Raw genomic sequence first — 13,364 nt, 5'->3', positions numbered from 1 at the left:
GTCTTGCCTTAGCAAGTAGAAGGCTAAATCAGATAACAGAGATATTCAACAGTAACCGATGAAAGAAGTGAAGTTCCCAAGAGAAATTTGGTTCCTAAGTAGTACACTTAACTCCAATTATTCCTCTCCTCCATTATCCATCTGAAGTTCTAATCAGCTTAAGCTACTATTACTTACTGCTTCGTTTCCAGAAATGAAAGCGTTTTATCTTTGTCCTTTTATTTCAAAGCATTTTGTTCCTTTTAGTCAACCATTTCCCACAGAGAAACAGCCACAGCTACAGTCATGTCAAGGGGACAATGACTGCACACCATGATCGTATCTAGCTTCTTGGAAAGTCTTACCTTTGTATCTCTAGTAAAAGACAATAATAAGTCACTGCAAAATTGCAGCTGGTAATTGGAAAACTAAATAGTTTTAAATGTGGCTGTTCTCAAGGATCTTGTTAAAAACTTGCGTTAGCTTGGCTTTCACAGGCTTCTTCGACAAGACTACTTGTCCCATCAAGTTTTGACAACAAGTAGTTTCAGTTCAGTTTTATTTTTATTACTGATCTGTACAGATCAGCTTTATGTAAGAAGAAAAAACATGTTTTCATCCTCTAGTTCACCTGGATCAGTGCATTTGTGTCACTGGCAGCATAGTACCAAATTAAGAGGATCCCACAGGGTATTTATATAGTAAAATCTCATTCTGCACAAGATTATCCAATACCCACTGGAGACAAGTTTTAAATACTAAAATATCTCTTCAGATGGGAGGTAGGGAAGGAAAAGGAATACGCTTCCCCATTATACATGTTCAGTTTCATTCTCTTCAATGCAACAGCATCATACTTATAYTTACTACACACCAGCCACACTTTTCTTTACCTCACACAACTCTTCCGTAGATACATGGTACCACACCCAATCCTCCTGCACTTGTCTTTGGACAGCTCCTTCAAGGAAACAGTGATAAAACTACCTAGCCAGACTGCACAAAATTGGAAGTGTTCCGGGCTCAGGAAGAGCAGAAAGAGAAAATAATCTTACTTGGCAGGTAGGGGAACAAACAACATTTAGCTGAAAATCAAAAAGTCCTAATCATTCTCAGGAGAGAAGAAGCATGTCATTTCTATATTGACCTATAATCAGAACTTTGCCAAATGGCAGTTTGACAACAACTGTGAGAACTAACTTCTGAGGCTGGACTTACCTTCCGAAGAAAGAAGAAGTGATTACTAGCTCCTGACAGCTTTCTCCAGTAGATGGAAGGAGATTATAATGTGTGTGGGCATACTCACAAAAGGTGGGCTTATACCTTCAAAAGGTGTCTGCATCTCCCATTGTACTAGACAGACAGAATTAGAGAGCAAGGCAGAGACTATTTTAAGAGCAAAAAAAGACTAAGCTAAATCAGAAGCAAGTCTTCTTGCTTTTACATGGAAGGATGTCCATGAGGAGTGAAGATGCCAAATGTTCAGTACACAAACATGGATTTTTACTTCTTTGCCCTAGAGGCTATCATACAGTAAGTCTGTGGGCCTTGCACTGCTGGACTGAATGTTTCCCAATTCCAGTGCAACATGCAGATCATGCCTGGTCCAAGCCTAACTTATGCAGTTTCAGCAGCAACACAGGTTCTGCTCAGATAACTGGGAAGTTACTTTTGAGGTATGACTAGGTAAAGACTATCAGTTTGTTCTCAGGATATTCTGAACAGGTATCAGAGTACAAGCAAGTGATAAGCCTCATGCCAAGTCATRAGTCTCATGCTTTTGTTCTACAGTTCCTCACTAACTCCAGTATTTCTGCTCTGGTTGCCCAGAGATAGATACCTCCAGATCTCTGAAAACACAAGCATTTCAGATGTGGAGCTGATCTTAACAGTATGCAACTTGGTACCACCCAAGACCTGGAAGCATAGGGTATCATACTTTCATCAGTGTTTCCTTGCATTACAGCTCATTTGGCTCAGAGAAACATTGGAACTGGCTTCAGAGAAACACGACTCAACATAAAAAGCACATTCCAAGCCTTAACATGCCAATCAGGGGATTCCCACCTCTTCCTTCGGGCTAACAGCCAAGATTTATAGGATGCATTATTTTACTTTGTGATTTGTTTTCCTGTAAGTCATCACAATTAAACTAGCCACAGCAAGAATGAGAACAGAGAAGTGTTTCCTGCAAACAGCAGGTTTTCAGCAAGAACAACAACCCATCTCCTAATTTTGTTGCGAAATTCTTCAGGGACTCAACTACAATATGGCTCAGTTTCAGTCATGCTCCATAGGCAGAGGTGTCACGGAAGGGTGTCAAGTACTAATCAGACCAACTGTTCACACGATCTGGCTGTGTGTCCGTCTTCTCGCCAAGTCTAAGAGTCCTGCCTCTTTTCTCAGTCCGAAAGGGGTAACTGCACAGTATCACTCAAAGCTAAATACACTTCGAGTTATACTCCGAAAGGGGGTATAATGAATAGCCTCTAATATATGTTTTAACAGCATTTAAGATGGTYTCTCAGTATCAGGAATCAGTAGTGCTACAGAGCTAATTTGTGCACAATGGCCAAAAAGACTTCCAGAGGCTGGGCACTTGGCAGACAAAGTGGGTTGAGTTATTTGGAGTAGGCATTGATTAGGAAAAATAGAAAGAGACAAAACGTACTGCCTTTGACTTGCAAACTCTACTGCTAATCTGGTATGTGTTTCTCCATATCCTTTCAATAGAAATCAAAGTCCATGGCATAACTATGGCATGTTACCTTAAAATGCAAAATGCAAAAAGATATTCCAACACATCTACAAGATTAATTGTTTTATTGCAAGAAAGAGTCCCAGCTTCAAGGTTAGCTTCCAAATATGTTTACAGAACACTAGAGTCCCTGCAAAAAGCTTATCTAGCTTCAAAAAGCAAGAAGCCATCCTGGCACTGGTCCAGTGAGATTAGCTAACAGCTGTAGAAAGAGGCAGAGAACTGCTTATGAGCTGTGGAAAGCAAGCAGACTTGGATTTGCATCCTTTAGCAGAGCAAATTTGTTCTTTCTTCTGTAATACTCAGTAGAAGAAAAAAAAATCAGGATCCTACCCTATTCTTTCTTCAAAGCACAGAGATTTCTAAGATTTCTTAAAATACATGGCGTCTCTCATCTGTGATAAAAAATGCAGGGCTTTTGAATCAAGCCTCTAATTACTGTCCTCTAGCTCCACTTAGGGTCATCTGCAAGGAGTTTGTTACAAGAATACTGTTCATTAAAAGAACTGATCTGCCATTCGAAGCATTCCACAGCTGCATGCACAGGAACAGTATAACCCGTTTGAAAATGCTAAAGAGCACCTTTTGGAAGAGGAAGTGCTTTGTTTAAAGCTTTGTTTTTAGAATCTGAGTTCTGACCCTCCAAACAGCAAAGCAGCAGCCAGGATCTAGAGCATGAGCAGAAGCCTTTGTGAATACAGCATATGATTAGAAGTCATCCTCAGTCCAAGAAGGCAGATTTGTATCTGACTACAGACGGAACAGTTTGTTAAGCCAGTCCAACCTAAATTGCTTTCTCCTGGAGCCATACAGCTTTGTGTCAAAGCACTGCAGACGTACCCTGCATCACTTTTTCCTGCTCATGTTCTAGTAGAAGTAGATTTAACTGGGTCATAGATTTTAACCTTTATCTGGATATCCAGTGCCACCAAAGTGCTGATGTGGCTTAGATGAGAGTAAAAAGTATTTTCTTTTTTTAATCTGAATAGAGAAAGGTGTTCTAGAGCAAGGGAAGGGGAAGAAAAGTGAAGACGATAGGAGGAAGACCAAGACATACTTTAGTATCTGGTGACTTTAACCAACAAGAACACACTTCTGTATTATATTATGATATAGGGAAAACACACATACATTACACACAGAATGAGTGGAGGTTTCAGAAGGGCAAGTCATACTGCAGAGTCCATACTGCACAAGCCGAGAAGGCAGAGATAATCAAAGGGGAGAACTAATGTTTTCGTCTCAAGCCTGGGAAAAGTTGGGAGGGCTGTGCTCTTTGAAGAGTTCTCAGAGTTAGTTTACCCAGGTGTCTTTTAAGGAATACTCTTTTATCACATTTACTGATAAACTGGGCAGTTTCCAGCAAAATGGCATTTRCTCCAACAGAAGGGGAAAACTTCAAGTGTTTATCTGCCAGAAACAAAAATGCAGTATGACCACTTTACTCTCCTTTAAGGGAGGCAAGTAGGAAAAGTCCAGCATTGTTTCTTCATAGCATAGAATATAACTCATCCGGAGAGACTAATAGAGGGAAGAAACAAGGGAAGAGATCCTATAGACTAAATCTGATACAGGAAGACCCTTTATACAGCCTACACTCCTGACAACCACTGAGGCACATACAGATGTTTAGCAGGCATTGCTTCAAAAGAAGCATAATGATCCAGGAGTGAGCAGGTCAGTGACAAAGTCAGTACACAAATCCCAAAAAGCCTGTACTGACCCCGACAATAAGTGGTATTGATTAAAGCTTTCCAGGGGGTTTTCTTGGTGACAATCTGAAATATAGCTTTGTGTTGGCAGTATCCAAGATTTTAACTTCCCCTCAGCCTCACATTAGCATCTGAAAGCCACAAAGCAGCTGCCAGTTCTGCCCATGCATTTGAATATTGCCTATGGTAATCTACCACTAACTGAACCCACCTGTGTCAATGCTTTCACCACAGAGCCAGCAAGAGAGAGCTCCATTACATGCAGTGTCAGAGTGGAGAAAGCTTTTCTGCCCTTCAGCAAGACCTGCACTGTAGCTTACTCCTTTCTTTTTGAGGAACAGGTCCTATCACTCAAACTCACTGACTGCATAGTTGGCTTCACTTCTTCCAGAATTTAAGTCAGATTTTTAGACCCTGGGAAGCCTTTGAAAAGGATTCAGGAAGTTCCATTCAAGGAGTGAAGGCACCACTTCCCCATGAGGATAGGGCACTGAATCAGTGTAGTAACAGCTTTCTTGCTAGATGTGTCAAAAATAAGCTTCGTCCCTTACTAATATTTTCTCTTTGAGAGGCCACTAGATAATCTTATCAGATTTGCAGCATTAGGGTGATTTAAGCAAAGCTTGTTTTTCCAGAATTTTAAGTTCAGGCATTAGAGTACAGAAGAAGAATGAAAATCAAGTTAAATATGCTTTAATCCTATAAACCATTCATTACTTAACACTATAGACCACTGCAACAATTCCCTTCCAAGATGGCACGTTGATCTTCAGGGAGATTACTATCTTCACAGTAGGACCTGTCTTCTTAATTTGAGAGGCATCATCTAGTAATATGTAAAGCGAGTTGCTATTTAGTCATTTTTCTGAAGAACAGAATGCTACACAGGTTTTTTGGCCCCTTTGCTTCCTCCACTATTTAGTTCTAAGATGTAAAGCTGAGTCCCATCAAAAAAATCTGTCTTTAGAAGTTAGATAAAGACACTACCATTTTCTTTCAGAGTAAATCCTCACCTACTGCTTACTGCTTCACAGAAGAAGCTATATAGAAGCCATCAGTGTGGCAGTAAGATTTAACATCACTAAAGGAACGTACGGATTGAAGACCTTTCTAACTAGAAGCTCTACTGAGCTCCTTTCTTGCTTGTTACACAAACTTTGGATTACTGCCTTATAGTCAGAACTATTTCAACAAGGTCCTCTAGCCCGTATCACCCATGTGCCTATTCAAACAGATACTTTATGGTTGTGAAGCATTTGGTTAAAATGAGACAAAATTGCTATGGTACTATAACAAAGCCTGCAGTTAAAAACAGCTTCTTTCTACCCCCTCTCAATTTAGGGAATAAAACAGGTCCCAAGAGYTAAGTTTGTCAATAAATCCTTTGGGTTGGCTTGGCATTAAGAATGCTAACTCATTAGAACAGTTGCAACTCGCTGGCTTGGCCTTCTGTCTTTAGTTTGCCATTGAAGTGTTGCTAGTAACTAGCTTGCTGTCAATTACTGTCCCTAATAACTGGAACAGAAACAGGACCCCCACAGTTTTTCAACTGTGCTAAGAGACTTATTTTCTCAGGATTGTAGTTTCTACCACTTTAAAGCCTGTGTTCAYATTTTTTTTGCCTCTTTTCATCCTAGTGACTAGAGCAGTTTATCCCAGCCACAACAGCCTGGGAGTTTCAGCTACACTGAAACCCCAGCTCAGGCAGTCAAGTTAGCCACAGTTTAAACAGTCAGTATAGCTAAGCATTTATCTTACTGATTTTTCTCTGCAGAGAACAAGCAGGCTAAATGCACAAATCTCAGTGAAGTTATTTGAGGAATACACAAGATCAAATGCCACTTTTAATCAGTGTACTGTCTCCTGCAGACTGAAAGTACATTAAGTTGCACCTAAATTGTGTTCATGAGATTGCAAGTATATTTCTGTGTAGCAGTATTGAATCTAATCTCACTGCACCATTAAGAGTTCCTGTTTGCTTTCCTGACCTATTTTTTCACAGAAACCAGCTTCTTCCACCCAGATCAAGAAGCAAGTGGTAAGTCTGACATCTGAGCAGCTAGACAATCTATCTGAGGTTTGACAGAAGCAGTCTATAATGATAGAACACATCAGAACAATGGTTTGTAGGCTAATTTAAGAATTAAAGTCTCCTAGATCACACAGCATGTCAGTAGGAAGGCTAAGGCCTTTTCATCCTCTGCCCTTCCAGTCATGGATTAGAGGGACTATATTACTTGAGGCTTATTACTAATCTTTAAGGCAGCTGTAGGGAATGATGGGCTCACACATTAGTGAAGTGAGAGCTTCTGAATTAACCTGGTTATCTTTTGTACTAGACTCTCCCCATCAAGTAGCTCAGAGATCTCACAGAACATCTAGCAGTTCCAGCAGCTTTGATGAGTTCCTACATGAGTTCTGAAAGATTCCTTCCAGCCACCAAGCATGACTTTCCTCAGTGGTTGGTAAGCAAGTTATCACTAAGACTAAGCCTTCTACAATCCAGCTGAAGGCAAGAACTAAGTTCTTACATATATTTTTATGTATGTTTTCAACAATCTGTTTGACTAAATCTGAGGTAGCCTAATGAATAAGTTATAAAAGCTGTGCAACACTAAAATCTAGCTCAAAGGACAGCCCCATCTCCAACAGTTAAGTTGAAATAAGACCCACACAGCTTTTTTGCATTACAGTATTATTGCTGTGTTCAGTTTTACCAAATGGTAAAGTTAAAAAAGCAATGGCACTAAGTCAGCTATGTTCACATGTATAACCAAGTTACGTGTTGATCAGTCTTGCTTTCCTATAGAGGAGACGGAATTGCCAGCCCCAGAGAAACCTCGTTGCACTTGGAAGTTGAGGACTACAAACAGAACACCAAGCACAGTTTTACTGCCACATGAAGCACTTTCATTACAAGATACCATTACAGCACCTTGTTTCTAGAAGGGAAGGCAAATGTAAGCAAGTACGCTGCACTTTGTTGTGCATCCTTCTACACTGTTAACGACCCAGGCTGGCTATACAGGAGAAAGGAATTTTGTCCTTTCAATAAGATACCACAGGATCAATCTATCCAAGTGATAACATCAGTTTAAAGGAGATGAAATGGCTACAGAAAGCAGTTTTAATTACCACTATTATGAAAGACAGGAAACAGAATTTAACTAGCAGCTTGAATGTGGGTAGAGTACTGCTGGCAAGCTACAAACTATGCCAGGTTTGAGTGAGTCCTTTTAACTATGAAGCTAGAGAAGAGCTGCCTCATGCACACAGTGCAACAAGAGTTCTTTTGAATAGACATCTAAAACTGAAGCTCAAAGTACAAGACTAAGCTCAAGTTAGAAGAGGTGGAAGCAGGGATAGATGACCCAGGAGGATATACAGAGACATTGTCCAACTATGCAGGCATAGGTTTAGGAAAGTGGAAGCCCCTATGGAGTTGAATCTAACAACAGGTGTTTCAGGAACAAAAGGACTCAGAAGCATACTAAATGGGGCAGGGAATCTGGTGACAAAGGACACAGATGAGATGATGCCTTCTTTGCCTTGATCTTTACTGGTGAGACCAACCTTCAGTAACCCGAGGCCCCTGAGACCAGTGGAAAAGTCTAGAGCAAGGAAGACTTACCTTCAGTGGAAGATCAGRTTAGGGAACATTTAAACTGGAAATACACAGAATCACAAGATCTCACAGGCTGAACCCATGAGTTCCATGAGGAACTGGCCAAAGTCAGTGCAAGAAAACTCTGTCTTTGAAAGGTCACTAGTGACCTTGATGATGTGACAGAATGCACACTTAGCAAGTCTGCAGAGCGAACAGAATCAGGAGGAGTGGCTAAAGCACCAGATGGCTGTGCTGCCATTCAGAGGTACCTTGACAGGCTGGAAAGATGGGCAGAGAGAAACCTCATGAGGTCCAACAAAGGGAAATGTAGAGTCCTGCAGAAATAACCCATGCACTAGTGCATGCTGGGGGGCAGTATCTGCAAAGTACCTTTGTAGAGAAAGATCTGTGCATCCTGGTGGACTACAAGTTGAATATAGGCCAGCAATATGCCCTTATAGCAAAGGAGGAAGACAGCACTCTGGGCTTCATTAGGAGGAGCATTCACAGGTCAAGGGAGGGGATCTTTCCCCTCTATTTAGCACTCATAAGAATATATGAGAAGAGCACTGTGTCCAGTGCTGGCATCCCCAGTATAAGATGAATAAGGATATATTGGAGCAAGTCCAGCAAAGGGCTATGAAGATGATAAAGGGATTGCAGCAACTGTCATATCAGGAGAGACTGAAAGAGCTGGGATTGTTCAACCTGAAGAAGAGATGACTGAGGGTGGAGGTCTTACCAAGGTGTGCAAAATACCTGTTGGGAAGGTGTAAAGAAAACAAAGCCAGACTCTTCTCAGTAGTATCCAGGGTCAGGACAAGAGGCAATGAGTACAAACTGCAATACAGAAAATTCCTCTTAAACAGAAAATGAGAAAGGAAAGGGGGAACCACACACTTTTTTCCTGTGAGTGATCAAGCATCAGAACAGGTTGCCCAGAAAGGCCATGGAGTCTCCATCCTTGGAGATACTCAAGAACTGGACAGCTTGTTCCAGGTGACTCTGCTTGCAGTGTAGGGGGTTAAACGAGGTGATCTCCAGAGGTCTCTTTCAAATGCAGCTATTCTGTGATTCTGTCAATTTGGGGTTTTTTTTTGTTTGTTTGGACTCATCCATACTGACGTTGCTTCAGAAGTTTGCCWGCTTCAGTTCCTGACTTTGTTGCACTCCATTTCTCCCAAGATTGTTCTTGAAGCAAGACACCGGTAGATGCTTAGTATATCAAGCTGGTCTAACAGTTCTCATTTAAATAGGCAAGAGGGAGGTTTGGAGAAGCTCAGGCAGATCTATTTTAAACTTTCAGATTATACTGCAGAATGGTTTCATTTGTGGGTGGATGAAGTTAAAAGCAATAATTAAACTAGCAACCAAGGAGGCTGGAAGTAGAACTCCAGAGTCTCAGAATATTCTTTTTGAGAGCTGCCAGGCTCCCTCCCACAATATGAGTGCTAAGTTACAGCACTCCAGCAAGCACACCCAAGTATTTATAGTTGATTAGGTGATAATACAAGCCTAAGGGTTCACTCAGTACTATAGCCTGGAACYTGATGAACACAGGGTACAACATCACAGGTAAACAGTAATTCTCAGCAAGCATGCAAAAGTTTGCAGCTGSAGTTTTAAAGTCTGTCTCCACCAGCTCACAAATTCAACCTATGCATCTCAAGCCTGGTATTCCACAGCTGCTCTGCTTGATATAGTATGCTTAAGAGAGCCTTGAAACTCAGTTCTGCTGTCTAGTTTGCCAAGAATGCCAAATACTTTTCAGCTGTGCTCCAATTCTGGTAAGTTATTAGCAATGTCCATTTTCTTGGTGTCAAAATCTCCTTGTCTTCCACAGAGGAGATTCACTATAAGTGACCAAACTAGTGAACCAGAGGCATACGCAAGCAGAACTTAAAAGAAAGCAAGAGAGAGAGAGAAGAGAGAGAGAGAGAGACCCACACTGATGCTTCTCCCTTGCTCTCACCTTACTCTACTGAGAAGAGGTAGGCCCTGAACAGCAGATATCAGTCAGATTACATGCCTTCAAAAAGCTGTGAAAAAGAGCAAGATCTCAGTTTTACAACTCATGCTGCAGCTTGCAACCTGAGAGATTCTTCCTTCTGCATGTTCCTTTTTCTCAGCTGATGTGAGGAGAATGGGGTCAGTTCTGCTGAAGTTCAGCAGTAGCAGCCTTATTATTTGTGAGACTGAACACAGAACAGYTACAAAGAAACAAGAGTAACTAAAGCCCTGAAAAAGCTGATGGTGGACAGCTATCAGGACAAAATAAATAAAGTATGCAATTAGATCCATAGGGGTCTTTAGAGAAAGATCTGACCAACACTGAAATAATTCAGAGACAACAATCTACAGCTTGAACATTTTAAGTTTGTTGCAGAATCACTCTAAAAGCTAAGTATACAGACAGACATGTCTGCTTCTGTTAAAAGGTTAGATGCTGCTCAAAAAAAAAAAAATCAAAGCTTCCTGCCTCCTAAAATAGCCTTCTCTTACAGGTCAGGATGAAGAAGCCATTTCATAATTCTCTCCATCACATGCAAAATATTTGATACTTATATGGCTTCTCTGGCTCTGAGATAGCAAAGCACCAAAAAAAAAAAAAAAAAAAAAAAAAACTTTTCCTCCCTTTCCCATGACCCACTGATAAGCCACTGTTGTTAAACAGCAACCAAAGGCTTTTGAGGCAAGACCCTTATCTAACTTTGTCAAATCTACCCATTTATTTCTATGTCTGAATCAGAAAATTCAGCAGGAGATACGTAGGCAACAACACAGTCCTTCAGGTTTCTACGGCTCAGGATAAAGCAGTGTCCTTCCTCAAATGCACTGAAAGACAAGGAAAGCACGCTTTAAAGAACACAAAGCAGCAATGGCAGAGGTCCAAACACTTCGGCTGCACATCTGTGGCACTGCAGTTTGAAACACTGCTTTAAGGGCAGACAAATTCTCTCACTTCTCCATCTCTCAGAGAATGCAGATAGCAGAGCTGGGAGGTACATTTGTCTTGTAGAAGAGTTCAGGAAACATTTGTTTAGTGTGAGCAACAGAAAAACAGAACAAGGAAGCCATCCAGATCATAGCAATGGGTCAGCTCTATCCCTCTGAGCACCAGCTTAAACACTTAGAAGCAAGAGACTGACCCCAAACTTCTCCTGCTGTACCAATCTGCCCTGGAGTTCAAAAAGGCCCTCAGAGAGGCCAAGAGAGCAGACAAGCACAGCTGCTCCTCACGAATCAATACAGAGCAGCTGCAGAGCTTTAAGCCTGAGTCAAACCTTCCTCCATTACCCAGCTATTGGAGCTATCCACACATTGTTAGCTGATTAGTGAGCCAGCCTTTCAAGACAGTAATGAGCCACCAACAGAGATTAAGTCCAACAGACAGACTAMCCACCTAAAATGTTCCGTTTACCTCCAACAGACAGGCTAACCACCTAAAATGCTYGCTCCACTTACACATTTATTCACCAATCCACTCAATAAACAATCAAGTCAAAACTTACTTTCACCTTAAAGTTAGGAACACTTCTTTGTTCTCTGAAGTTTTACTAGAGATGAGAAAGAAGCCTTCTTTCTTTTCTTGCCAGTACTTCAGGTATTAAATGGAAGAAGGAACAACCCTGCACAGCAGAACTGCTGGAAAATTTCCAGAGAAAGGATCACACATTTGGGTTTTTTTTCTGTTAATTCAGTTGGGGGCAGGGAGAGGGAAACACACACAGCTGCTCTATTCCTACTGGAAATCCTTTTCTTCTACAAGGCTSTTTGTCCCAGTACCATTTCCAGGTCAAGCACAGAAGTGCCCCTGAATCTAAAAATCACTCAGTTCAGTCCCTTTTTCCTTTCCACTTTACAGAGGGTGTCTGTACTGCCAAGTGGCTAGCACATGGGCGACAAGTGCTAGACCTGACTCACACCTATGTTCTGATGGGGAAGAAAAAAAGAAAAAAAAACAAAAAAAGAAAAAGAAAGAAAATAGATGAGACACTTCTTAGTGAGGAGGGCATTACCTGACTACAGCTAAGGCAGAAGTAGTTCTGCTCCTAGATTATCAGCAGGGATGCTGATACACTTCTCACACACCTTAAAGTAGTAAACAGGATAGAACCCTACTGGTGCTCCAGAAGCCAAGAAGAGCTCTGACACTGTTCAGACGACAAGTTATGAGGTGTGAGTTCCTCCTCAGAACACAGCTTCACACCAGCTACACAGCAACGTGGAGAGATACTGCTAACAAAGTGGAAGTAGTACCACCACTGTATTCCTGAGCAGCAAAAAGGCCCACAAAGGCAGCTGCCAACTCCCGTTACTACGGGTCGGTCAGAAAGCCGACTAGTTGCAATAGCAAACCCCGCCTATCATAACTAAAAACAACTCTGTAACTCCTACCCACGCCCCCCACAATTCACATACCACGCTTTCTCAGGGGGTCGTCAAATCTTTGACGAATTATTTAAAGCTAGGAATATGTTCCCAGAGGGAAAGGAAGCCTGGCTTCTCAGAAGCGACAGTGGGCAGATACATATATTCAAGGAGACAGCTCCTTACACAGGCTCTGAGAAGCGCTGAGTCCCCGTAGCAGAGGTACAGGGCAGCAGGAGGTGACACGCGCAAGAGACAAGACCATCTTAGACTGTTCCCAGAGCATGGGAGTGCACGAGAACAGATGCTGCTGGCATCCGCAAGGCTTCGGAGGCTCGCAGACCTGTCCCGTCCAAGAGCAGCTCCACCCTCCTCAASGCAAAACGCATGGGAAGCACTTTTTGTCACCAGAAACTCCGCGACACCTCGCACGCACAGCAGTTGACCCAGAACTGCTTGWGATACGAAAGTTTCAGCCTGACCTCGCTCCTCGCAACCCTCGCTCCCCGGAAAACCCCTACCTTACCACACTTCGTGAAGTCTGCCCACGGAGATGCCAAGCCCCCGCGGGCGCAGCGAGCACGCCCGCGGCGCCGCGCTGCTTCCACGCGCGGCAGCTGCCGCAGCCAAGGCCCGCACGCGCCAGCCGGGCGCCGCACGGGGCCGGCCGGCTTCAGGCGGGCGATGCCACCGCCGGGGCGGAGGCCGAGCAGCACCGCGGGCGCCCCGCGGCAGCCCGCGGCCGCCGGGCCGTACCTTGTCGGCGAGGCTGCGGGGCAGGAGCAGATCGGGGCTGGGGCTGAGCGCCGGCCCCATCTCCTCGCTGCTGGACGTGGCCAGGGGATGCGGCATCTCCCGCAGCGACTTCGGCCCGGAGGACGGGAGCGGCTTGGCGCTGCCCGCCGCGCCGCCCGACATCGCGCCGGGGCGGCGGCCG

General features: G+C 43.1%; 1 protein-coding gene across 1 annotated transcript in view; it reads right to left on the bottom strand.

Annotated features, from left to right (window-relative positions):
• Positions 1-13,358, bottom strand: part of SNX30 (sorting nexin family member 30) — a 46,725-nt gene extending 33,367 nt beyond the window's left edge. The window contains exon 1 of the mRNA XM_085311506.1: positions 13,184-13,358. Within this exon, the coding sequence (XP_085167632.1) occupies positions 13,184-13,345 (162 nt within the window). The 5' untranslated portion in view covers positions 13,346-13,358. The remainder of the gene's footprint in view (positions 1-13,183) is intronic.
• Between the last annotated feature and the right edge of the window lie 6 nt (positions 13,359-13,364).

The sequence above is a fragment of the Rhea americana genome, unplaced genomic scaffold (assembly GCF_003343005.1).
Source record: "Rhea americana isolate MKP2758 unplaced genomic scaffold, rheAme1 scaffold_342, whole genome shotgun sequence".
Lineage (NCBI taxonomy): Eukaryota > Metazoa > Chordata > Aves > Rheiformes > Rheidae > Rhea > Rhea americana.
Note: the sequence above shows the minus strand (reverse complement) of the source record. Positions and strands in the feature narration are given on the sequence as shown.